General features: G+C 39.6%; 1 protein-coding gene across 1 annotated transcript; it reads left to right on the top strand.

Moving 5' to 3' along the window:
- The first annotated feature begins 963 nt into the window (after positions 1-963).
- Positions 964-26,287, top strand: LOC103716118 (synaptonemal complex protein ZEP1-like). Its single transcript, XM_089924388.1, has 21 exons — positions 964-1,525; positions 1,625-1,674; positions 3,137-3,344; positions 3,442-3,567; positions 3,780-3,878; positions 4,213-4,889; positions 4,972-5,220; positions 5,300-5,428; positions 5,507-5,575; positions 5,679-5,789; positions 6,924-7,031; positions 7,122-7,232; positions 7,308-7,394; positions 15,602-15,691; positions 15,788-15,886; positions 16,110-16,196; positions 16,302-16,373; positions 20,025-20,126; positions 23,964-24,025; positions 24,132-25,925; positions 26,045-26,287. Exons 1-18 carry the CDS (start codon positions 1,366-1,368, stop codon positions 20,121-20,123), a joined length of 2,631 nt encoding a protein of 876 aa, XP_089780514.1. The 5' UTR covers positions 964-1,365; the 3' UTR covers positions 20,124-20,126; positions 23,964-24,025; positions 24,132-25,925; positions 26,045-26,287.
- The last annotated feature ends 736 nt before the right edge of the window (positions 26,288-27,023 follow it).

The following is a 27,023-nucleotide window of genomic DNA, read 5'->3' as shown; positions in this document are numbered from 1 at the left end:
CAAGGCCACGGCCATGGGCGCCCACGCACGACCAAGGCTACGGAACGATCTGGGTCGGGCCAAACCCATTTGCAATGCCCCTCAGTACTTTGGAACCTTTGGGGTGAGCTTTGGCCGGATGCCCTGTTAGGGTAGTAGGGAAGGAATTGCCCGCTAGGGTCAGATAAGAGCGCACGCAAGGGTGCGTGCGGCTGGATGGGCGCGCCCAAGCTTATGGATTGTGCGCTTGGGCAAGAGCACGCACAAGGGCGCACACAGCTGGTCGAGTGCGCAGAAACTTGTGAGTTGCGTGCTCGGCCGTTGCCTCATTTAGTTGGCACGCGCGGCTAGCCCGGCATGCAAGCACTTGTGCGTAGCGCGCACGGCTGTTGCTTCGTTTGACTAGCGCCCTCGTCTGGTCGAGTGCGCAGACACTGATGCGTAGCGCGCTCGGTCCTTGCCTTACTCGGTTGGCGCCCATTATGCTGATGGGGCAAATTCTGGCGCGCGGGCTGGTCCTGCGGGCTGTTGCTTCGTTTGACTAGCGCGCTCATCTGGTCCGGCTGGTCTTGGCCTGTGCATGTGCCCGTTTATCTTTGCCCTTTTTGGCCGCCTAAGGCTTGGTCAGTCTGTAGGCTCATCAGTTGCCCGATCTAATTCTTGAGTATTGCTTGGACCTCGCCCGGCTGAGTGCCATGGCTGTGCGATTTTTGAGAGTTTCTATTAGACACCTAGATAACTCCAAAGTCTTTCTGCTCTCGAATACCAAGGTATACCTTGATGAAATGCCTCACCCTTGATCTACGGGCTGAAGCACACCAGATAAATTTAGCCAGATGCACGCAATAATCACCGCATTCCTCATGGAACCTCGGGCGTCCGGATGCATTGCAATAGTCCCCAAGAATCAGCCTGACCACCTCGGCCGGAGCGGGCGTCCAATGCATCAAAGCCTTTGCAAGACAGTTTTTGTTTCGTTTTGGGTGAACTTTCGTAATTTTTCAGAAATCCGAGGTCATCCCCGGGAACGGCAGTGAACCGTTCCTGGCGGGAAGGCGAGGCGGCACTACAAATAGGCGTTTGATGGCGCTCTATCCCATTCAAACCGTCCACCGTCACTCCGTCCTCAACTGGAGATTGACACTGCTCCGCCGAGGAACAAACTTGACAGACTTCTCGTCCTCTTCCTTTCGAATTCGTCCCGCGAACGTAGGGTTTCAGAGGAGAAAGAGATCGGATCACCTCAGCCGGACGCAATCGATTCGATCTCCTCTTGAGCCTTGAGTTCGGATTTCTGCTGTCGATTCGACCAGGCGGGCTTGTATAGGCGACCAATATCTCGTTCTTAGGGTTACAAAGAGGGCGATCCTCTCTTGAGGACTCGAGATGCAGAAGCTGGGATTTTCTGGCATGAAGAGCTTGGATCATCTCAGATCCGTCCATGGATCTCTTGCTGGAGCTGCGAAAACCTCTCAGATCTCAAATTCCCGGCTGTCCTCGGATTCCATCTCGTATGGGAGCTTTGCCAATCTAAAGCTCACCGCAGGTTGTGCTTCTTTCATGAAGAAAACTAATTCCGCTTGTACTTTGATATGAAAGATCGGTTCTCTAAGACGATTTCGGTTCTTGATGTGTTTGATTTCAGAGAGGTTGGTTAAAGAACAAGCTTCGGTGAAAACCGATCTTGAAATGGCGGTAAAAATCATTCCGCTAAGATTTTCTTATCTATTATTGGATTTCTGAGCCTTTATTGGATTTTTGAGCCTTCAAGATATTTCCTTGCATTGGCTTAGTTAAACCCCATATATGTTTGTAGATTCGGTGTTGTAATCTTCAGTTTTTGGATTTATTTCTTCCAAATTCGGAGATTTTTTGCTTTTTTGAAGCCTGATCTCTCGTTTTCTACGTTTTTACTGTCTATTTTCATCCCTAAATGGATCTCTCTCTCTCTCTCTCACACACACACACACACACACACACTGCATTCATCATGTGTGCTTATATTGACAGGTGCAGTCTTCCTATCTGTGATTCGCACGTTTTTCTTTTCTTCCGTTTTTGTTATTTTTGGTATGCTTACCTTGAAATTCCTTATCTTGTTGGATCTGATGTTTTCTTTCTGTGTGGTTACTTTTTTGCCTTCCTGTACTCGTCATCTAATATTCGAGCTGCTTCTTTTTTTCATGAGTATTATCTTTAAGCTTCTTAAGCTTTCTTCAGATCTAATAAAATCTATATCTGAGACCCGCTTCCTAATATATTTAATTTCTGCATTTTTAAGATGGTTCTTGTCTTTTTTATTGGACTAGTGACATATATCAGACTTCTGATTATAGCTACTATTAATGTTAATGTTTTGTTTTTCCCTGTTATATGTTATGATTTGCTTCCTTGTATATATAAACTAAGTTTTTCTTGGATAGTTGCTCAGACTTCCCTTACTCAATAATCTTCTAATGATGCGCACCTTCTTTTAATCCCAACTATTTTATTTTTTGTTAGTTGGTTAATTGGTTATGGTTCAGCAGTTTCATTTTACTTTCTATTTAGTTTTGGAAAACTTTACCTCTATACCTTGCTCTTTTAGGTCCTAATAATTCTGTGCAATAACATCCTTTCTTTTTGATAATCTCCTGTTCCCATTCCTGTTTCTTCTTTTGGTACAAGGACATGATGGTCCAACTTTGGTTCTCATGCTTAATGAGGGTTAGCTCTGTTACACATGAAAGAGCTTTCCCTCTGATATGCTTCCAAATTGGCTGTTTGGCAAATTGCTCAGGGTTATCTCTGTTACGCGTGAAAGTTCCTTCCTCTGGGATATGCTTCCAAATTTGCTGTCAGGCATATAAAAATTGCTCCGACTGCAAATAAATGCTTCCTTTAAACATACAAGTTTAACAGTCTTACATGAAAAATCCAGTCAAATGGAACTGTCATCACATTGCAATGCTAGCCTAAGTCGTTTATGTTTAAAGTGTAGCATTTTATTAAAATAATACTGGAAGCTGCTAGCTTTTGATTTGGATGAAATAATGCCTGCTATTATACTTATGCTTGTCATTCAAAAATGGGTTATGGCTTATAAAATAATTATTTAGGTTCTTTGTGACTTGATTTTTAAGCTTATAATGATGATGTTATGTAATGAATATTAAAGCACACAAGGCTAAAAAGAGCAACAGAGCAGATACATGTGCTAGAGGCCAAACTACAGCAAGCAGTCAATGAAAATGCAAAGCTTAAAGTAAAGCAAACAGAAGATACAAAGCTCTGGAAGGGATTAGATTCAAAATTTTCTTCAACCAAGATGCTGTGTGATCAGTTAACTGAAACATTGCAGCACTTAACTTGTCAGACTCATGCAGGTATGATTAAGTTGCTCATGTTCTCTTTACTGAAGCCTCAGAACTTTCATCCATCATGCTCAAGTTTTTTTTTTTTTTTTTTTTAATAATTTTGCAGCTGCGGAAAATAAGAACTTCTTTGAAGAAAAGCTTGCACACAGTTCAAAAGCTTTTGATGATTTGAACTGTCTTCAAAATGATTTGTCTGTGAAGTTAGAGTGTGCAGGCAACACAATAAATGCTGGTAAACCCTATGCGATCAAATTGAAAATATATAAACGAAATTTGTGGAAACCCCATTTCATATTTCTGCAGCACTCACTGATGTAGACTTAACATAATCCTGGATGCACTGGAAGAAATTAAGTATATGTTTGGTGAACCTATTTCTTGACAAGTTCAAGCTTATGATTTGTTTTTGTGATATATGATATATTATTTTTTGCTTTTGAACAGGGAAACAAGAGATATTGGAACTCAGGAGGGAGAAAGAAGAAATGGAGAAATATTTCAGGGATGAGCGCTCTGCAACTGATAATGTCATAAAGGAAAAAGGTAGCTGTTAACTTTTTCTGTCAGAGGAACAATGTCTCCATGTTAGTGTCAGTAATATCTCAGTGGATTTTTTTTTTCTTTTCTAGGATTGGTATATTAAAGATCAAAACTGGCATTTAGAAAATATTATTTTTAGAAAAGAGTACCTATATTTCATATTATTTTTAGAAAAAGAGTACCTATATTTTTAGGTGAATCATCTGGCCTAGAAGCTTTAATTTAGGGATGTCGGTGCAGGGAGCTTGTTAGTTCACCTGCTATGTTTATGCTTTTTTTTTTATCTATATATAAAAGTAGGAGAAATGAAGAATTCTTTTCACATCATTGCATGTAGATGCGGCTATGAAACAGTTAGAAGAGATTGTTGAAGAGAAAAAGGCACATTTGGAGACTCTGGAATCCCATATGCAAGAAATGCAACATGAATTCAGTTTAAAAGAAGATTCCTCCAAATGCTTGAGAGCCACCCTAAGCAACCTGGAAGATGAAAGAAATGCTCTGCAACTTAGCAATCAGAATTTTGCGCAGAAAATAGACAAATCATGCCAAGAGTTTAAGGAACTTGAAATGCTGCTTAATCGCTTAGTGATCCAACTAGTTGAATTGAACAAAGAGAGTGCAACCATATCAGATCAGGTTTCTAGGCTATTCTTGTCATTTGGAGCTTACGACGAGTTGCTTCAGCAGGAGAAATGTTTAGCTATAAAGTCTGCTCAGGGAAAATATGAGCAACTCCATGGACAATTTATGCATACCAGATCAGAAAATGATGCCTTCAAAATGGAAATTGAAGAGCTAAAGAATAAAATTATGGAGCTGCAGAAAGCTCAAGAATTTGCTATGGTGCAACAGGCAGAGGAATGTCGTTTAGCAGAAGATAAAATTCGAATATTGGAGACTGAAGCTGAGGTTCTTGTTACAAATAAGAAGGAATCAGACGAGTTGGCTTCTAAACTAGCGGAGAAAGTTAAAGATGTATCAAAAGCTTGTAGCCTAACTGAAACTCAAATGGTTTGTCAATCTTGCCATTCCCATTATTAAGGAGGTAGGCTGTTATATCCCTTCTCCTTACCTTTGTCATTGAACTTTGCAGCAAGATTTGTTGAAGAAAATTTCAGAGTTAGAATTGGAGAAGCAGGACCTTCAGGACAAGGTGCAGTCGGTGATACAGGAAAGATCAAAGGACACAGAAGCTCTGCAGAATGAGATTGTTAAGCGTGATCAGCATGTTGATTCACTGGAGAATCAGATCAACCATCTTCGTTGTGTTTTAGATGAGAAGGAACAGTTTCATATAAGTTCTCTGGAAAGAGAAAAACAATTGGAAGAGCAAAAATCCGAGGTTATACAGCTAAAATTTTTGCTATTGTGAAATTAGAATGCTTTGAGGAAGATTTAAAGACAGTTATATCTGTTTTCAGATTCAAGCATTGCTAGCTGCAACTGAATGTAAACTTGCAGAAGCAAGAAAACAGTATGATTTGATGCTTGAAGGTAAACAGTTGGAGCTATCAAAACATTTGAAGGAACTGTCGCAGAGAAATGATCAGGTATTGGTTTTTCATTATGGTGTTACATAAGCCTTTTGTTCTTTGGGCTAGTTAATAAGCCAATGAAATTTTTTTTAGGCTATCAATGACATCCGCAGGAAGTATGAGGTGGAGAAGATAGAAATTGCTAATGCTGAAAAAGAGAAGGCGTGCTCCTTTTACTTCATTTTCTTTTTCTCTTTTTGAATGTCACCTCTACTCTGCATGCGTTTTGCAAGCCATTCACATTTCTGACTGTTAAAAGCTCCAGGCAGAGAAACTCATAAAAGAAATGGAAAGAAAATGTGATGAAAAAATCTCAGAGAACAAAGAAGAAGCCCAGCAATGCTTGATGCGTGTTAAGGAGGAACATGGTGCAATGGTATGTATAAGGATTAGTATGTTTGATATACAAGGGAAATTATTGATCTTTGCATGACTGTAGATAGTGATTTGAAGTTTTGAACAATTCATGATGGTTTAAGAGACTATCTTCATTTTGTAACTAGTACAAGATAGTAAGCTGAACCCATTGTTCTATAATGCTTACCTGCAGTATTTCTTTTTCTTTGACACCAAGCTACCCTAATGGAGTTTAATCTTACATGAAAAGCATTGCACCCCAACCATGTTAAAAACTTGCTCTCAAAATGTCATGCAGTTGCTATGCTTGCAATTTATACGATCAAGTCAGGTTTTTATGCCAGAGAAATTGCTCTGCTAGCCATTATTATGTCTAAAATTGAGTGTTACCAAACAGAAATCTTTTTTTTTTTGTGTGTGTATGGCTTAATTTTGGCAGAATATTTAAAACGTATGACTTTCTTATCTTCAAGGTTCTAACATTTTTTTCTTAAAAAAGCATACCCCATGTTCACAAGTTGGGGTGGGCAGTTCTCTTTCATTGGTAGGGAAACCATTGGCTTGTCAATTTCTTTTTTGCTGTCACAGTGTTTTAAAAATTTAATTTGCATTTGGAGATTGCATTCTTATGGTTACTCTCTCCCTTCATTTTTGAAAGAAATTCATGGGATATATGTTTCTTTGCCACTTTTATTGAAAATTTTTGTATCTGAATTGAGGAGATGACTGATGTGGCATATGCTAATACAATTCTATGCTGGAAAATGAGAGGTATTACTGTCACTTCATATCAGCTATTCATAGTTGGTATCATGTACTGCATTCAGATGCCTTATCCTTGTTCCTTGTGATGCATGTCCAAGTACATTATTTTTTGAAGTATTTTATCACTATGGCCATTATTTGTAACTTAACTGGAAATTTTCTGCCTGCCGATCAAGTTTAGATAAATCCTAGAGGGCGCCAATTGCTTCAGTTAGTAAGGCCACTGGATGCTGGATTACCAGTAACCTAGTTTCATAACCTGCCTTCAACCAATACCTGGTTTTGGCCAGGCTTCCTCCTGTCCTTATTCTTAAGGGGGAAAAAGAGGAAGACGAAATACATCCTATGTTATTGAACAATGTTTTCAGGCTTCTTTTGCATTTTGTAGATTAGTAGAATCAAACAGGATTATGATGAGAAGGAATCGAATCTTCGGGCTCATCAGAAGGAAGAGCTACAAGAAATCCAACTTCAGGCTGAAAATGAAATGAGGGAGGTACTACCATATGAGGCGTTGCGCCTTTGCCTTATTAATATCGAAGAGCCTTGTCTGGAATCTAACTGTTTGATATCTGAATTGATTTAGAAAATATCATTACTGAGGAAAGAACATGAAATTCAAATAAAAGCTTTGAAGTTGCAGCACAAAGATGACTATCGAAAGCTACAGGAAGAGTTGGAGCTCCAGAAGTCAAAGGTATTTATAATTATTAACTGGTTGGGTATCCACAAATTGGCGCTGTAATTTAGTTGTTGAGATCGTACAATGCAGGAGGAAAAGCAGAGAGCACTGTTACAATTACAGTGGAAGGTGATGGGTGAAAATCAGCAAGTTGATCAAGAAGCGAACTCTAAGAAGGTTTTTATCTGAACTGCCAGCCATCCGATCAGAATATTGAATTTATACTGCTTTATATTTCTAAAATTGCTTAGCTTAGGCTATGCTATTACTAGATTTAATTGTTGTGATAGTATAACATATTCAGTGAGACAGATATGATGGAGGCTTTTGTTTTTACTTTCCTGTCAAGACGTTGCACCAAGAATAATTTTCAGTCACTCTTCATGGCTTTTTTTTTTCTTCCACAATCTGAACACCATGTGTTACCTTAAAATGTATCATGTCAAACATGGCCCAGGTTATTATATGGCTATGCCTAAGATACTTCATATTCTCTTACCCTTGGACAAGCTTTTAATCCCATGGGATGAGGCATCCTGGTTCTCCACAAAACATGATGTCGCCTCATCTCAGCCGCTGACCTGGTTGAGCGTCCGATAGGGACCTTCATTGGTATCCCCTTCTTTCCTTTCTTTCTTTCTTTCTTTTTTTTCTCTTTCTCTTTCTTCTTTCTTTCTTTTTTTACTTCCTTTCTTTCTCTCTTTCTTTTTCTTCTTCCTTCTTTCTTTTTTTCTTTAATTTTTCTTTGTTCCTCATCTTTCTTCCATTCTTCCTTTTCTTTTATTCTTCTTTCCTTCCTTCCTTTCTTTCCTTTTTCTTCTTTTTCCTTCCTTTCTTTCTTTTCTTCTTGTTCTTTCTTTCCTTTATTTCTTTGTTGCTTTCTTTCTTTCTTTCTTTCTTTCTTTCTATTCTCTCTTTCTTTCTTCCGGCCTAAGCATGATTTCGCCCCATGTGGATGGGTTTTAGGGTCCCACCCCCATCCTAGTTCCCTTATTCTCACATGAATGTGATGGGATGGCTAGATGCCCTCCCATCCCTCCAGGATTTAAAACCATACCCTTGGGTACAAAAGGTAATTGTTAATATTAAATAGTATGGACGCATGGTCTTAATAAGTAGGCCAATAATTTTTCTGTACTTTTCCTAAGAAAAGACTCCACCTTTACAATTTTATAAAAGAGGTATAGGCAGAATGTCTTGTACTGTGATTTGGTAAAGAATATTATTTGAATGCACTCTTTGCATTTTGTAATATAATTTATAAAACATTATAGATTTGATGATTCAAAAGAAATCAAATTTTTGTATGTTTTTTATAATATAATTTGGTTTTAAACAGAATTCAGCTTGTCAACCATAAAACTACTGGCATATCCTCTCGATCATTTTGTGTTTCTTCAAAAAATGATCTCTCCCCATCTCAATATCAAAGAAAGAAACTGACAAATATAACTGGACTTAGAGCAATTTACAAATGAATTATATTCTAAGCAAGGTTTGCCGAACCGGTTGGAACCGACCGGTTCAGCCTGTACCATACCGGTGCCGGCCAGCATCGGTACGGTACAGCCATAGAATTCGGTTCCGACTCCAAAGAGGTTAGAACCGAAGGATTTCTTGCCCGTACCTGTGCGAACCAATGCAGTTCGCACCAGTACAACCTGGTACCGGTGCGAACCGGTGTGGTTCGCACCGGTACAAGTCCGTTTTCGGTGCGAACCGCACCGGTTTACACCGGTACTCGCGGGGAAGAAGAAGAGGAAGAAGAAAAAAGGAGGAAGAAAGAAGAGGAAGAAGAGGAAGAAAAAGAGAAAGAGGAGAGAAGAAGACTATCTTGCGAGCCTCTTTCTTCCTCCCAAGCACCTCGCGGGGAAGAAGACCTCCCTTGCTCGTGGGAGAAGGGGGAAGAGAGAAGAAGAGAGGAGGAGAGAGGGGAAGAACGGCTCGGGAAGAAGAGGAGAAGGAAAAAAAAGGAAAAAGAGAGAGAGAGAGAGGCTTTGGGGGCACGGTCATGGGAAAACCCATCCTCGACTTGCGCACGCATGCGTTCCACGCGCGGCGAGGCGCAGGGCAGCCCGTGTGAGCTTTTAATGCGACAGAGTGGCATTTAATGCCACTCTATGGCATAACGCTTTTTTTTTTGGGAACCAGTTCGGTACCCAACCAGTACCGAACCGATACCGGTCGCCACTGGTACGTCGGTTTGGTCGGTACCGCATACTTTGATTCCAAGAACAGATTTATCAATTTGCTGCATTTGATATGAATTCTAATCAAATTCTTGAAGCTAATCATGCTTGAACAAGATCTAGTTAAGTAAAGGAATACAACTTGCTAGATCACTAATAGGGAAGTCAGCCAAATAACTTTGGTGCTCTAATATAACAATTTGTAGCTTGATCTTGGCTAAATGATCAGAATTATTATCATCTCTTAAAAATTATCCAGGCCAATGTTCATCGTACTAGTGCGTATGGCTCGTCCATCATACTGGTATAGAATCGAGACTCGATATTGGGGGCTTATTGAGTTTGGCATGCTGCACTGACCCCCTATTAGGTGTACAGATGTTGTACTGGCATAGACCAATATGGGGTTTGGTAACAAGATTGCGAACCTTGATCCAGATGCTTCCTTCTCTTGTACATGACACAATTCTTAGGATCTGTTTGGATATTCCTATAGAACTGGGCTGTAAATCCTATAAGAATTGGGCTTGTTGGCCTATCCATCTTGCATTTCTAAGAGCCTGTCCAAACTTCATCCAGATTCTAACCTTTGGGCTGCAGGAAGAAAAAAGGATCTATGGAGGTCATTTTTTTCTTCCCACAGGATTTGGGCTGAGTGGTATTTGGTTGATACAGGGCCGTATGTAAATGAATGACCTAATCCACGAATCCTAAAAGATTTTCAGCCCTATCCTATAGGAATATCCAATAGACCCTTAGAAAGAGAATTTTCTCTATCATTCACATATATATTATTTGAACAAGTGCACCTACTTTTGATATTTGATGCTGGTATCAATTAAGGAATTGTTAGCAGGGAGACTTTGTTACTTTGTATGTATATTTCTATGCAAGAACTTTCTTTGTATTTATGTGTGTCTATACCATGATAGGTGTTAACATGATTAGTCGTCATAGTTACCAGTTAGTGTACTTAATAGACCTATCAAATCACTAGCCATTTTACTAAAGATAGGAATTTGGGGATTCTATATACATGATCTCATGAAAATTCTTCTATCAAAGAATGATTGGGACCAAAGAGAGGTTCCACTGATGAAACATTCAGAATCATCAGTTGGTCTGCTTCACTTTCTTACAAAGGAAGAAAAGAACAAAGAAACATTTGGAATCATCTCTATTTGTAATTATACTAAACACCTAGATGGTGGAAAGATGGCAGGCTTGAGGGCAATTATAGCTAACACTTTGAGATGTAGGAGAGAGTTTGTAGAGTTAGGAGGGAAGTTCTGCAATTCGTTAGGTGCCCTATTGAAATAAATATTGCTTAACTAATGCAACCTGGGGTTTATGGTTGCTACTTTTTGAAGAACAAGAGAAAATCACATGCTTAACTGCGATTATTTTTGGTTTTGAACTAGTATTCTGATGAATAGCAGCAATAAAGAGCCTTCATATTGATGTAGCCAAGCAAAATAGATATGTATAGGATTCTGATTAACAGATAACTTTGCAGATCAAGTGCATACTTGAGATTTCAATAACTACTACACTGATTACAGCTGCCAATAGTGGCAACTAAATTAGTAAAAGAGGGGTTGGATGGAGGAGAAGAATAATTAAGTGAAAAGGGACCGAAAGAGAAAAATGCAGTTAAATGGATAGCAAAGAGAAATAAGGTGGAAAAAGAGGAGGCCCGCACGTTTCTTTCAACGAAAATACCTGTCACGATCCAAGCTCCATATCTGGCTGGCCTTTGCATAGATATATTGATCCCCAAGCTTTATAGTTCATTCCTCTCGTGAATATACAAATTTAGATAGAAATGTATTATGTCTCATCTCTATGTCTAGCACCTTTTCTAATGGGAAGTTAATCAGGAAAGAAAATAAAGTTAATATATTCAGCTGTCAATGTCTCAATAAAATCTCCAAGACTCTCCAAGAAATTGGTGAAAGTATCCTTATTTGCTGATATCTGCAGGCAGCAACCAGATTGAAGACCTTCTTCTGGCCCTATACTTGATTGCATCATTAACAAATAACTTTAGATGTTGAAAACCTAGTGAAGAGGCAGGAGATAGATCTAGAGAGGAGTGGTAAAGAATTATATTCTATAATAGGCGACCAAGATTAATATAGCACGGCTGTTGAAGAAATTTTGTAGAAAGTTGGGATGTGATCAACCTTGTGGCATTTCACAATGGAAAAAGGTATCAATGGAGATTATTGGGAGTTTTATTTTTTGAAAAATAAACTTTTCTAGGTTGAAGGTTGTTTCTATAAGACTTTTTCTAATTTTCCTAGAAGGATGTTATAGAGAAATTGCTTACAGATAAGTGGCTGAGTAATTGTTAACGTATCAAAGAAGTGAACGTATTTAAGAGCTTACAATTTCTTGACATTCCTATCCTATTGTAAAGGAAGTCAAGATATTAATGATAGGTATGTTATTAAGGTGGCTTACCAAGGAATGTCGAATCGACACTGATCCATGACGGTTCAGCCGTACAGGTCGGTTCGGGTTATAAAATCCCTCACCCTTCCCCCTTAGCTTGAACCATCGAGCTTCAAGAGCATTCGTGGGCTTTCTTCATCAGACTTCGGAGCCTCCGCTTCCTCTCTCCATTGAACAACCGCTCAAGGTAAGCATCCCCTCCCCCCTCTCTCTCTCTCCATCCCCATCACTGTATTTGGATGGCTCGAAGTTTTTTTTGAGTCCTTGCGAAGCTCTCGCTTCCCACCCCCCTCCCTCCGCCTCCTCCTCACGAAGCCATCATTAGACACCTCTCTCTCTCTCCATGTCTGGTCTCTATCTCTCACAAGTGAGTTCGGAGGCCTTGACCTCTCGCTTTTTTCCTCTCTCTCCCTCCCTCTCCTTCTTCCTCTCCCCTGGTTCCAGTATGCTGTGATTTAGTATGGAACATACAAGTACCGTACCATACTAGTCGTTGGTCGATATGACTCTCGGTACCGGTTCGGCGAACCTTGTGGGTTATCGTCCTTTGATTCTGAAATTGTGAATGAATGGATATGCCTTGACCTTCAAAATCTAGTATCAGCCTCGAATTGTTTGGTACAGTAGATGTTTGAATAATTGGCAACGTGAAATATATTTTTAACTCAAAAGAGCTTTTTAAGAAATCAAGTAGATAAATGCTACAAGATGAACAATAGAGGATAGATCTAGCCCATTTACTTTTTTATCATTTCTTATAGAAGTTTAAAATTAAGTTGGTTACTTGGATTCCTTGGCTTCTTCTAGAGGCCTCCTTTCTGCCCACAATATGGAACATAACTAGGTTAGTAAGAAATCATTTTGATTAGGCTTTTCTAACATGCCATCTGGTGCAGAACTAGAAATTTACATAATAGCATAGCTTAAAGGAAAAATCTAGAAATAATTTCATTCTTGTTAAGATTTTTAATATATGAATAATTAGGTGGAGAGGTTCATCCTTACTCTGTTATAGGGGTGACAATGCTTAATCGTTTAACTTGATTCATCCCCTTGTAGGTCGGGTTTAGGTTACCTATTTAATAAAATGGTCAGGTTTGGGTATAGATTTTTGACATGTTTAATAAATAGGTCAGGTTTGGGTTGATAGATTTTTGATCTATCTTATATCCGACCCAACCCATATCTAGTCCAACCCGACCCGATTGTCACCCATACTCTTTTGTTTCTCTTGGATGTGCCTTGTGCTTTTCTTCAGGCAGATCTTTGTTTTGGGATTCTCTCCATCTTCAACATCCATTATTATGGGTCCTTATTCTTGCCACGTTATTATGGTGGTTGATCAATTGATCATTCAAATGTGGCACATTAATTTATGGATTTAACCCACTATGAATGATGGGTGTGATGTCCAATCAATCTCTAAATGACTTCCTACTATATATATTTGTTGAATCCCAACCATTTAATTGGTGGCAATTGTTATCTGACTTTTGAATACGGTATAGAAAAAAGACACTTGCCAAACAGATTATCAATGGCGAGTCTTCTTATCGTTTCCCTTACACATTTCTTGATTACAAGTCAAAATTTTGGACAGTTGGATTTTAAAATGACTTTTACACTCATTACTTTTAAGATTTTTTATGTAAATAAGTCAAATGGATAGAGCATCCATTATTCTAGTGACTCACAATATAAGCAGCAAGGCTACTAAGCTTTCAGTAATAAAGTTCGTCAATGATTCCAATAGTGTCCGTACCTGAACTCTATTAAAGTGATTACATGCATGCAGTTTATTGCTTATGCTTCTTTCCAATCTTAACCATTCAATCAAAGTCAGAAGTATGTCACCTCTTATACAAGTCATAATATATTAAGGGAAAACATTTGCAGGGTTGTGTATGAAATCTTCATGTTCAACTGAGATTGAATGGTTGAGGCCCATATTGAAGCTCCAACTTGTCCATTTGATGTTAATTGGTGTACCAAATTACATGCAAAATGTGCTTAGATACAAAAATGTTTGCTCATAATTTACTTAGCAATGATCAGTGATGCACTAAGAATTTCGATTAGTTGGCTATTTTGTTTGTTCAATTTGTCCTAGGTAAACTAAGGTTTGCATATCTTTTGGCTGAAACATTTTAAAATTTTTGGCTGAAGAAATCATAGTGAAAGGAGATGAAGAGGGAGTCTGGGGTTCAGGGTGTGGGTTAGTGGATAGCACTGTAATTTAGTGAATTCTAATACATCCTCGTCTATGGATTTGAGAACTAGTTCGCATGCAAGGTACAATATGTGATGTACCGGGGTCTTCGTGGCATGTGGCACTAGCTATCTGACAGTGCATGCTGAGTTGGTGCCAGTTTGCATGCTAGCGGCATGAGATACTTCAATCCCTGCCCTTATTAATGACCATTGAAATATTAATAATTCTTTTGTTGTTTAATCTTTGGGCTAGTTAAAGTGGTTAGACAAACTGAAGTTTAAAAATTTTCTCAAGTGCTTATTTTTTTTAGTCTTTTTGTGGAAAAGTGGGGCGACTGCGGAATTTCTGTTTCTTAGTTTTTGCTCCATTTCTATCTTCTTTTTTTAAAATGAGTGCTTTTTTTTAACAATTACTGTTTTACTGACATCCAATCAGGAGTTATAATAAAAATACAAGAAAATTTGTCTAAATTGGTTGCTTGCTTTTTTTCCCCTGGCATGTTTTGGTATGACTCGTAATGTTATGATTCCCATGTTTATTAAACCATTGGATCTTATAAAGAAAACCAGTGACTTTTACAGAACATTTCATTAGCTTTATCTCATGACTGTCCTAGAAACTGCACTTACAGATATAGAAGTTAAAACAGTTGATTGAGTTAACTAAGCTGCCAATGGGAAAAGGCATTTCGTGCTCAAATCCTGCTTGTAGCTATGTTCATAATTTTGCATTTGACTCAGCTAGGAGGCAGAGCTTCAAAGTTAAGTAAAAGCATGGAGAACCTGTCAAGATTTCATCAGGCATCCAGACTATTAAAAAGAAATTAGAAAAGTTAAAAAAATGAACTGTTTATATATCTTTATAAAGTAAGCACCAGAGAGGCAAGAATAATAGATAAAAACAACACCACCACCAAAACAATTGATAGTATCATAAAAGTTTAATCCATGAATTCTCATTAAAGTATCCATGAATAATTCATGAATTAGTTATTAGATCACAAGCATCTGGAATTTGCTTAGCTCTTGATAACTGAATAATAATTTTAAGAATGATTGGGACAATAAAAAAGTTAATAGTCTTAAGTATTTTCCAACAGTATTGACTATAGAGAATATTGCTAGTGTGCTTGTCTAGATTTTTAAATACAAAGAATGTGGAACCCAGGATTTTCTGTCTCTTCAACATGTTGTTTTGCACTGGGTGCCATCGGTGAGTGGTTTCTGTCCGTAACTTTAAATACTATACCTCAAGCAGATAATCTACACTAATGATGAAAAGAATAATAATATTAATTCTGTTACACAGGCAAATAAGATGGCTTACAAAATCAGTTTTCATTGACTTTTGCTTCATTTCTTTTGGCACCTTCTGGTCATATTCTAGATCAATCGCATGTTTTTGGTCTGCCCACATAAGCATTGTATTTCAAGCATGTCTTGTACTACTTGGTTTAAACTCTTTATAAGTTCACCATTTCAATGTAATGTCAATAAAATAATATTTGAGGATTTATACTGTTGCAGGAATACTCTGTTTCATCAATAAAAATGAGGGATTCATATGGCAGAAAAGAACACCATCTCGCTTTGACTAGTCCTGAGAGCAGAAGAAAGGTGATACTGAACCATTAGACCTTGCCAACTGGATCTGTCAATGAATATTTTCGTGATGCTGAATTGATTGCAACATTTCTTTTGGATGTCTTCTAGGATGTAAACTTGTTAGGAATTATGCGGACACCTATAGCAAACATACTAAAGAAAGTAGAGAAGGGGAGCCCGGGAAATATTCCCAAGCACAGCAAAAAGGTGACTTTATGGCTCCCCAAATTAGCCTTTTCTAATATCAATATCCCTGCATGCACCTGTTCCATCTCTAAATAATCTTATTTAACTTCTGCATAATTCTGTTCATATTATTTTAATACTAACTGCATTGTGTTATTTGAATCATGAATTTAAATGTCTTGGCAGTATTTTAATTTTTGAGTGAAGTATATCTTTCAATAGTCCTTATTTCCAATTCTTAAAGGTAACGCGCCATGAATATGAAGTTGAGACTTCGAATGGGAGAACTATAACGAAGCGCCGAAAGACAAAGAGCACCGTGATGTTTGGGGTACATACATGCCAACATGATAGCATCATTTTTGGTTTGGAAATGCATATACTACAGTCACTTGCATGTATATAACAAAGACTGCCTTCTATATTGTACTTTCAGGAACCAAACTCTCAGAAGGCGGTGCATTCAAAGACCCCAAATGCTAGCAAGGATATCATGAAAATCAGGAAGGTATATGGAGACAACTTGAAGTACCTAATTTATGCTTTTTATTTAATTTAAAAGTATTCATATTAGTTCTTGGAAGTTTCTTCTCAAGCTTTTGTCTGATGAATATGATGATGACCTATGTTACATGGACTCTGGTTCGTGTGTCAGGTCTAGGTGCATGTCTAAGCGTCAGATCCTTTCAATATCTAAGAATTTTGTCTTAAGAAGCCGTGTCCAACTCATGCCAAAATCTGTGTTTGCAGGTACTTTAGGCTAAATTGAAGGGTCCGGGTAACATAGATGATGACATTGTACAACTGGCTTAGTGTATATTAAGTTGCATAGGTGCTGTTTAACATCTCTTACAGAGTTGTCCTGGATCACATAGGGCACTTATATTTTAACTTTAAATTAGTAATAGTAGGCAACAGAATTATCTTATTGTCGGTATGTGTACTGAAATTCATCTTGATAATTCTATATAGCATTTATCATCAGTAGTGGTTCTAGAAGTCATTCTTTGAAAGGGGCCAAAGAAAACAATGTCCCAACTTACACATGCAGGATTGTATATTTTTCATGTGCATTATTTTTTTTCTCTTTTTTCCTTTATCTTTTCCTTTTTTTTATTTTTTGTTTTGGGTGGGGGGTTTAGGGGGGTGGGAGGAGGGGGAAGGGCATGTGCTATTACTTCATTGAAGCATGATTCCACACAAATTCTACTTTCAACAATATCTTCTATGATAGCAAGGAAAAAGTTCTAGGCCAAACAAAAGGTACCAACTATGGATATTATAAAATTGCAAGATTAAGAAGGAAGCATCTTGTAACGAAATTAGCAAAAGTGCAAAATCCATTTAAATCACTAAATGGAAAAGAAACATTCATATGACAACAGACCCATAGCATTTTTTTTTTGTAAGAAAAGGAACTTTTGAAAAGCTTTTATTAACATTAGATAGAATTCCAATTCTGCAACACTAACCTTTGGGAGACAATCACCATCCAGAAATATATCTATTAAGTTGTGTTAATTTGTCTGCAGTTACAGACACATTGTGTATAAACTAGCATGTGAGGGTGAAAAGAATGAGGAGCAAGAAAAAGAATTATCATTTTTATGTCAGAGAGGAGTGGAAGAAAAGCACAGATGAGAAAGACAAGTTAGGCATTTTGCAGATGAGAATGAATGGAAGGTTTGTATATGGACGAGGTGCTAATAATAGAAAATATAAATAAAAGCTCTAGTTAAGCACTACAATGCTTCTTCTCTTCCCTGCTAGGTTGTAGAGCATCAAACCATAATGCAGAGTCAGAAGCAACCGTTTGGACTTTGGGGAATGGATACATACATAATAGCATATTTTTGGGGTATAATCAGATTGTATTCTTAGGTACACCAATTATCTATTTTTAACAGCATATCTTAAACACATGTGCAACTGAGAACCGCTTTATCGACTTTAATTTTAAGTTGAAAAGCGGATTAAGGGATCCTAGCTCCAAGAAAAGATATTTAAATTTAGGTGGGGTCCAAATTTATTTTTGTTGGCATACAGACTTGCAATTATAAGGCTGGTGCCAACATCCACAAGGAGCAATGGCAGACTTTTCTAGCATTTTTGGGTGCCAAGAGTATATCCACTTTGGTCTTTGAATCATGGGGACACTGGTGCAGAAATCTTAGGGAGGCCTTTGCAAAATCCAAGAACTAATAGATGATTTCTGATCCTTGGGATGTTTATGCTCCTATTAATCATCTTTTCATCGTCTGTATAAAGTGCAAAGATCATAATAGTAATTACTTAATTGGGTACAAAGAACATAAAAATGGGAGAAGCTTAAATTTAGCCAAGATCTTGTGAGTATCTCAAATTGAATTCTTGTTTGTTGTATTTCGAGTGAATTGTCCCAGAATGCAGAACATAACATTTTAGTGTGTGTGAAGCTGATTTTAAAATGCTGCTAAGTAGGTATTGATGATGCTGGAAGTTCTAGCATTATAAAACTTAGTTTCCTAGTGATTCAAGTTATTGGCAGAATTATGAGTCAATCAAAAGAACTTTGTCAAGTGGTCTAAATCTTTAAGGATAGATATGCTCATTGGTCTCTTAGTTTAAAATCTATAGTGGTTCATTCTCTACTACTTTTGTTTGATATTTTGTTATTCTTCCCTCAGTACTCCCCAACTTTTTGTAATAGAGTAGCAGGGTCATGAGGCATTAACAAGTTTTTGTTTTTTTGCCTTTTCTTCTTTTCTCTTTCTGGCATGGGGGATTGAGGGGTGAATATTTCAGGTTTGGTTTAATTTGGCTTTTAGGAAAATAAATTTTCTCCTTCAGTTGTGGTCAATATAATTTTCTGTGTTGATGTCTTTTTGTTTATAAATGGTAATCAATTTTTAGCAAAAAAAAAATGGTAATCAATATAATTTTTCACTTTAGGGTGTCAATATGTTGTCATGAAGTATTACTTAAACCAAATTAGTTGGCTGGATTGAATTTGACTGGCATTATTATTTTACTTATCTCTCTCTCTCTCTCTCTCTCTCTCTCTCTCTCTCTCTCTCTGTGTGTGTGTGTGTGTGTGTGTGTGTATGTCTGTCTGAATTGGCTCTGTTCTATATGATAAGCTCAAAATTGATTGAAATAGTCAGTAGAAAAATAGGACTCTTCTAGGACAATTTCGTCTTTCTTTTCAGTCTTTAAGTCATTTCTCAAGTGGATATGTATAAAAAGGATGCTGAATTTAGCAAGCTGACAACCCTGATGTGACATAATGGCATCATTTTTTCTGAAGTTGGTGGGTCAGTATTGCTTCTTTTTGAGTTAAGCCTTGAAAAAGATGATCTTAACAATTGCATTCAAACAAAGTTGCATATTGTTGTTGAATGTGCACAAATCAGACTGTATGTACAAACTCTGTTGGGTTGCTTTAGAAGATACTACCCTGATTTATCCTTATGCAACTGAAGTTGCAGGTGAAATTAATACAGTCAATTATTGCATGAATGCAAATAGCAAGTGTATGAGTATTGGTCGGTGCAGGTCTGTTCTCATTCATGAACATGCATTCATATGTGCATGCTGTGTCAGTGTGTAGGGGTGGGCAAGTGCACATATGTGTTATGCATGTGTGCTGCACAATTGCTGGTGGTAGAATTTATACAGTTAATTGTTTTCATGAATGCAAATGGCATGTGTGTGAGAATTGGTCGGTGCAGGCTTGTTCTCATATGTGAACATGCATTCATATGTGCATGCTGTGTCTGTGTGTAGGGTTGGGTGGCTGCACATATGTGTTATGCATGTATGCTGCACAATTGCTGGAGGTTTGTCCATGGGTAGCACATACTCACGTGCCTCTCTCTATTTTGTGTGGGTTGGATTTTTTCTTCCGGGAGGGTATGCATTCACATCTCAGTTACTAGAAGCAGGTAGGGTGTGGGTGTGGGTGAGGGTGTGGCAGTAAAAAAAGCACTTAAGAAGCAGGTGTGGGGATGAGTTTCCAAGAAGTTTCAGAAGCAGGTCCGCCATCCTAAATGGAAGATTCCTGTGACTAAGGCTCACATGCATGTGCTTGTGCTTGTGCTTCTGTGGGTGTATACATGTGCATGCATGCGACATGATTCATCTCTGGCATTTTGTTTATATGATCTGTTTATATATACAGGTGGTTGGAGGACCCCATCCAAATCCGGCAAATATAGGTGATTTGTTCTCAGAGGGTTCTTTGAATCCTTACAATGATGATCCTTATGCATTTGATTAAAAGGTAATTAACATTGATTCAAGAAATAATTTATACATAGCTCTACTTCTGAGCTTCAGATCAAGCATCTAGGTACTTACATAATTTACGCATATTTATCTTCTTTTTTTCCCCTCTTTATCTTTCAATGTTCCAATATTTTTTCAATCCATCTTTAGAAATCCTTAACCAAAACCATTTATTGCTTTGGTAGACATATTAAGGTTCCCTAAACTTGCACTTAGCATCTGTTTTGTGAACATGATTATTCAGTCATAATGCTGAAACCAAAATTTCCTTGGGAAAATACAATTTGCCTCCCTCAACTTTAACAATGTCTCTAACTGGCCATGAAGTAACATTTCTATCCCGAACTGGACCTTCTATGATGGCATTGGAAAACATTCTAATGACCAAAATGCCCTTATTATTTTTTAACAAAGCTTCAACTCTATGCTCCTTCTCTCTTTCATTTCCTTTGTGAGTTTTGAGGCCCAATTTCACCCTTCTCCTTCCGTTGCCCCTCTGCAACTATCACCTCAATTCGCCACAACCCCCACGTCTTCACCTTCTTACAAGTATAGATGCCTACCTCCTCATCCAACCTTCAATTCACACTCTTTAGAGTAGAACCTCTTCAAAACTCATGCATGACAATTGCCACCACCAGCAGCACTATCATGACCACCACTCACTCCCACCGTCACCACCACCACCACCACCACTACCACCACATTTATCATCACCACAAGCATCGTCCATCATCATCATCACCACCAACAACAATAACAACATCAACACGACCATCACAATATATCTAAAAATCAACAAACCAAACAAAAAGGTGGGGAAAGAGAGAGTGCAGCAGCAAAAACATAAGATACAAGAAAAGGGGAAAATAGACTTTGGAGTAGAGAAGTAGAGAAGATTTCCAAAAAAGGGTTTTAAGGGACCATTAATCTTGGTAGGAAGCAGTTATGGAGATGGGGATTGTGATCTTTTAGCCCAGTATATCATCCTCGCCATGGGAGCAAGGATAAGAAGGGCGATGCCTACTATGACCTTGATCTTCTTTTCGGTGATCTTGGACACAATCTTAGACTTCACAGTAATGGGCAGATGGGGGCGCCATCTCCTTGTCGAGCACCTTGGAATACTTGAGCTTAGTGACATCCATCATTATGGCAGTGGCAGTGGTGGTGGCTTCCTTAACATCATCAAGGACAAGGGACTGAAGGCGGTCGACATTGACAGTGGGGCGATGGAACTTGTTGCAGAGGTGGTGGAAGTAGCATACGCTAACATTTCTGAAGTATCCAGGATGGTATGCGCTGAAGATGATTTGGTGGTTGTGCATCTTGCGGGTGTTACTGTAGTTGTTGGGGTGCTCACCCTAAATCACCATTGGATCCATGACTGTAGGTATTCCATCCTCCAGACCACTTTCGAAAGGATTAGGATTCGAATAAGGGTCTTGTGGGCGATGCAGTTAAGGATGGTGAGGGGATGAGGCATAGATGGCAATGACGTCCTAGTGATAATGGAAGGTTCCTAGGGTTTCGAGGCATGCTATGTGGGGGTGGCGGTTGAGGATTTGGGCGAGAGGAACTGCTCTTTGCACTCCTTTATGGAGTTAGAAAATTTCGGTGATGGAGTCGCTTGATGCTGCAAACTTTGCCACAAATTTCCAAATTTCTTGCCTCAAGTCATGGGAGACTCGCTTCATCATGACCTTGGCTCAAGATTTTGGGAGATTCCCCTTGTAAACCTTGTCAATGTCACCAAATTTGAGGAGCTCTCAATCTCAAAAACTTTTGGTGGCAAGCTTTAGGTGTAAGAGATGTGCGAACCAACTATTAGCTCCTAGGGTTCGATCACTTCAACATTCTTGATCTTGTAGAAAAGGTAGGTGGTGCCGATAACATTGATGATCAGGACGATGATGGTAATGATGGAGATGGTGATAATAAAGGCTGTGTATTTCTTCACATTGGACAAAATAAGAGACTGAGGGCCAAACTAGGTGAAGATTTGGGAATTCTAGAGATGTTAGGGATTTCAAAGGGGCATTTTAGAGATTTTGGAGATCTTAGACACATGATGGTTATGTAAGCTTTTTACTGAAGCCGATTGACACCTAGTTTATAGAGATGGATGGAAGGCCAATTTAGAAAAAAAATATAACTTGGTGGGCTGGTTTGAAACATTTGATGCAGAGGGGATTTAAGTGTAACTCCGTCAAACTGAAGGAGGGTTGTATTTTTCGCAATTACTTTCATGCCCTATTAAACATACACTGCCTAAATTCTCATGGATATTGTCAACAGAAGATAATTTGCATGTAAACTATAGTGTGCCTAGCATTAGGTTTCTAGTAGATATTTGGATTGATATAAACCTGGGTGATGCTTGATTGCACCTCTAGCCATATGATGAATTGAGAAGCTATCTCTTACTTGAAAGGGAAATAAGTTCTCATCCAAGGTTTGCTATGCTGGTACCGGAATTCGTACCGATTGCCTGGTGGTATGGTATAATATGCAACTATGCCATTCCATTCCAGGCTCGTACCGATACAGCAGAACCAGCTAGAAGGGGGAGAGGGAGATGGAAAGAGAGGAAAAGAGAGAGGGAAGGAGGAAGAGGGAGAGGAAGGGGGGAGAGAGAGGGAGGGGGAAGGGGAGAGAGAGGCGGAGGGAGGGGGAGATGGAGAAGGAAAGAGAGGAAAAGAGAGAGGGTGAGGGAGGGGAAGAGAGAGAGACCAAGAGAAGGAGAGAGAGAGGGGGCTTTCGAGCCCCCATCTGCTCCAATGCATGAAAAGAAGGGCTCCACTGGAGGAGATGGAGGCTTGAAAGCCTTCTCTTTCTCTCCTTCTCTTGGCCTCTTCCCCTCTCCCTTCCTCTCCCTCCCTTCCTCTCTCTCTCTCTCTTTTCCTCTCTTTCTCCCTCTCCCCCTCCCCCTCCCTTGCCGATATCTCAAACCGAGGGGTGGAACCATGCCGATCCGCCCCTACTACGGCTCAATACACCCCCAAATCGGGCAGTACAACATTTCTTGTTCTCATCCTTAATCCTCAGTACTATTTATGAGTACCATGCTTGGTAGGAACTACTTAATCTGATTTTTTGTTAACCATTAAGATCTAATATGCAAATTGTTTTTCTTACTTTCCTTTTTCTTCTTTTATTACGAATTTATCAGTTTGAAATTTGTAGTACACATTGGGGCTAGCTATATATTAGACAATTTAGTTATGAGGTTATGTGGATGCTCAATTACCATATCCATATATATCTCTAAAAAGAACGAGAAGGATTTGGGTCAAGGTGGCGGGTAAAATAATCAGGATGGTTGTTTATCTCGTAATCCCAGAATTTTGGGATATTGGAGATCACTTTTAAGACAATTATTAAGAAATAATGGATTGCAAGGTTGGTGGCCTTCCAGATGCCTCTCACTACTCCATTCCTTCACCACATGCTTTCACTCCTTCCCTGCTCATGTGGGATATATCACTTGGATATACAGTCAGGCATCCATTTGAGCCTTGCATAATGGTTCGAAATGTTATGCAATTTCATCAAGGAAGATATTCTGAAAAATGGCACATTACACTGCTATCACAAAGAGAAACAGTGATGAAACTTATGGAGGCATCTTAATGTGCTTCAACTTTTTCACCTAAAAAAGAAAAAAGAAAAAGTGCTTCAACTTTTATTTATACCAACAGCACTTATTTGTGTTTTCTTAACAGGAACGTCATTCATCAGTCTAGAGCTAATAACAATTGCTTCATGCGATTCATCGATCATTCTACTGAGTCTACTGCGTTGGTAACTGTACTAAATATTGACTTTGCAGTTCTTAACTGAAGACTGTTTGACTTCATAGTGAAGCCTTATGAAGCAGAGATTGCACGCAGGGTAAGCCATTCCTGTCAGTGCAGTTTATACCAATTATGCTGCTGTTCCCGCATCCTATGGACAACCTGTTAGCTCAATTTACAATGTTAATGTTTTGCTTTTTTAGATTATGCGGTCATCTTCAGTGTAATCAACATTCCAAGCTTTGGCAGGCAGGTGCATGTATTAGGAATGTTAAACTGATTCCGTAACCAAACTTTTTAATCTGAAGCATATCTGTCTTCGCTTGTGTACCAAGGTGGATTAGGTCCATTACAGCTGTCTACCAAGGTGGATTTTTGGTCATAGTTATGCCTATAACTATCTCTTCCTTTCAGATTTTACTACATTCAAGCAGGAAGTATGATGTTATCTTTTCATTCGTGGCTTACTGATGCAGCAGTTTATGGAGGTTCTTTCTGGATTGTTGCTGCTCAGTAACCATATATTCATGGTTCGAAGTATTAACCTTGGATGAAGTTTTCCTACATTTCTGAATAAAACTCTTGGTCACTATATCATTGTGGTTCCTTTTGGTGGCAAATAACCAGTGACAACATTGAAAGGTGTATTAAATCTTTCTGGGTTTTGGGTGTTGCAAGTTGGTGGGGTTGACCCTCGGTTATCTTCTGGATGTTTTTCTTTCTGTGCTGCGGCTGTTGCAGAATGGATTTCTCTCTCGAGTGAAACTGTTGAGGAGTGCTGCCTGGTTACCAATTGTTGTGGTTCAAATTTAGCCCGGGGGTGACCACGCCGGAGGAGTCGAGAGAGCCGCTAGTTGTTGGAAGAAGAAGACGGGGGCCATCTCCTGCGTGACGGCGGCGGACCTGCACAAAACCTCATCAGTATTTTCGGTGAAGGTCCTCCGACGATCAAGTTGGAGTAGGGTAAATTTGGTCCAACCAAAAGTCCCTTAGAAGTAGAGGTGATCACGGGCCTTCTGGCCCGCCCAGCCCGGCCCGAAATTTTTCGGGCTTGGGCATTGACAAAGGGCCCATTGGTCGGGCCTGGGCAGGAAAAGCGGCCCGACCAAAAAAATCGGACCGGGCCTGGACACTTTTAAAAATTGGTCCGGTTTGGCCCGGCCCGGCCCGGCCCGGCTATAAAATCCTGTTATAATATATTAAATTTTTTTTTAAGAAACCCTACCCCTTTCCTTTCCCTTCCCTTCCCTCACTGAGAGCCGCCGCTGCACCCCCACCCAACACACCCCCCACACTCCCCCCCCCCCCCCCCCCCCCCCCCCCCCCCGCGCGTCCCTCGCTGAGAGCCACCGCCGCCCCCGCCCCCCCTTTTCCCTCGCTGAGAGCCTGATAGCCGCTCCCTGTAGCCGCCGGTTTCCCTGTAGCCGTCGCCTCCTCTCGTGTCGTCGCCTCTTCAACGACCGACCGGCGGCTCTTCGCGTCCTTCTCCCCCGGACGGCAACCTCCGCGGCTCCGGTCACCGAGTTTTCTCCTCCTCCTCCTCCTCTTCGAGCTCGATCCCGGTAGATTTTGCCCAAGCCCGGAGAGAGAGAAAGAGAGAGAGAGAGAGGTGGGGGGGGGGAGCGAGAGAGAGAGGAACTCGGAAGCAAATTCCGGATTCCGGAGCTTCGAGCCAGGATGGGGGGAGGGAGGGAGAGAGAGAGAGAGAGAGAGAGAGGTGGGGGGGGGGGGGGGAGAGGGAGGTGGCTACGAGTCTTCCCCCTTGATGGAAGGGAGCCTGGAGAGAAATTTGGGAAGTTGGGGACAGTGGTTTTGTTTTGGGTGGAGACGGGAGACAGAGAAAGAGGGAGGAGGGATTTGGTTGGCTTGAGCAATGTGATCTTTCATCCCTTCTCTTTTTTGGTTTTGGTCTTGGTTTTCCTTCCCTCACATTGCTCCAGTTCCAGCTGGGCCAGCAGGAAGAAAGATCGGGGGATTGGAGATGGACTTCTTGGAGGGTGGAGATTCTTTGAATTTTCTCCTCTCAGTTTCTTCTTCCCTGATAATATGGTTCGGTCATTTAGATATTCTACTAATAACTCTAACAATTGCTAATGTTTTAATTTTGTGTTTGTAGGTTTTGAGAGTTAGAAGATGCAAGGATGTTCTTCTACAGTTTTCTATTATGGAAGTGGCTTCAAAAAATTATGAACTTTTGAATGCACAAAGATGCATATTTGTTATAATGTTAATGGGACAATGTAATTTGTATTTTGTCTAAATATGTAATTGTCTAAGTTTGCAGTTTTTATTATTGGGTTGTAATTTTCAGCTGGACAACAGTGTTTCATACATTTTATTTTCTTTCTATTGGCTTGAAGCTGCAAATTTTTTCTTTTTTAATGTTTGTAGATATATCCAAATTCCAAAGTTTGAAACCACCACCAATACTATCTATTTAATTTGGAATCCTTAACATTAACCAATTAACCAATTTAGAGAGCCCAATAAGCTGTTGGGCCATTTTTGCCCATTCTAGATTCCAAATAAAAAAAAAATTGGGCCTGTCGGGTCGGGCCTATCGGGTCGGGCCTGTCGGGTCGGGCTTGTCTGGTCGGGCCTGGGACCAGATTTATAAGGTTGGGTCGGGCCTGGACAAAAATTTAAGCCCGACAGTCGGGCCGGGTCTGGGCATAGCCATCGGGCTTAATTTCTGCTGTAGAGCCCGGCCCGACCCGGGGTTTGATCAGCTCTACTTAGAAGTTACCTGACCGAGCTGGTGCTATCCGTTCTTGAGAACGATAAGGTGTTGACAGTCACAGATATGGTCGGAGTAGTCGTGGTGCCGTTCTTTAACTATAGAGAGCCAGTTATCGAAGCATGGCATGGTGGTGCTGTAATATACGGCCACGTAAAAGGATGTATGCCCGCACATGGTGATGTAATGTATAGCAACGTAAAAGGGCGTATGCCCGCACATTAAGGCGGAGTGGCACTTTTCGCTAGAAGCTTCTTTTGAAGGGCAACTGTCAAAATTTTGCCTTTAAAACAGTACTCTTCTCACGAAAAATGGAAATCAGATTGATAGCCTTGATGATCAGTTTGCTTATGTTGTA

Source organism: Phoenix dactylifera, chromosome 7 (genome assembly GCF_051530095.1).
Source record: "Phoenix dactylifera cultivar Ajwa chromosome 7, Ajwa_hap1_PhDact_Kaust_v1.1, whole genome shotgun sequence".
NCBI lineage: Eukaryota > Viridiplantae > Streptophyta > Magnoliopsida > Arecales > Arecaceae > Phoenix > Phoenix dactylifera.
This window is presented reverse-complemented; position numbering and strand designations above follow the sequence as displayed.

Bases quoted from the DNA above. Each gene is read 5' to 3' on its own strand.
- LOC103716118 (XM_089924388.1), top strand. From the start codon at position 1,366: ATGCAGAAGCTGGGATTTTCTGGCATGAAGAGCTTGGATCATCTCAGA. The intron at 3,879-4,212 runs GTAGCTGTTAAC...CATTGCATGTAG, and splicing joins TAATGTCATAAAGGAAAAAG to ATGCGGCTATGAAACAGTTA. The intron at 5,221-5,299 runs GTTATACAGCTA...ATCTGTTTTCAG, and splicing joins TGGAAGAGCAAAAATCCGAG to ATTCAAGCATTGCTAGCTGC.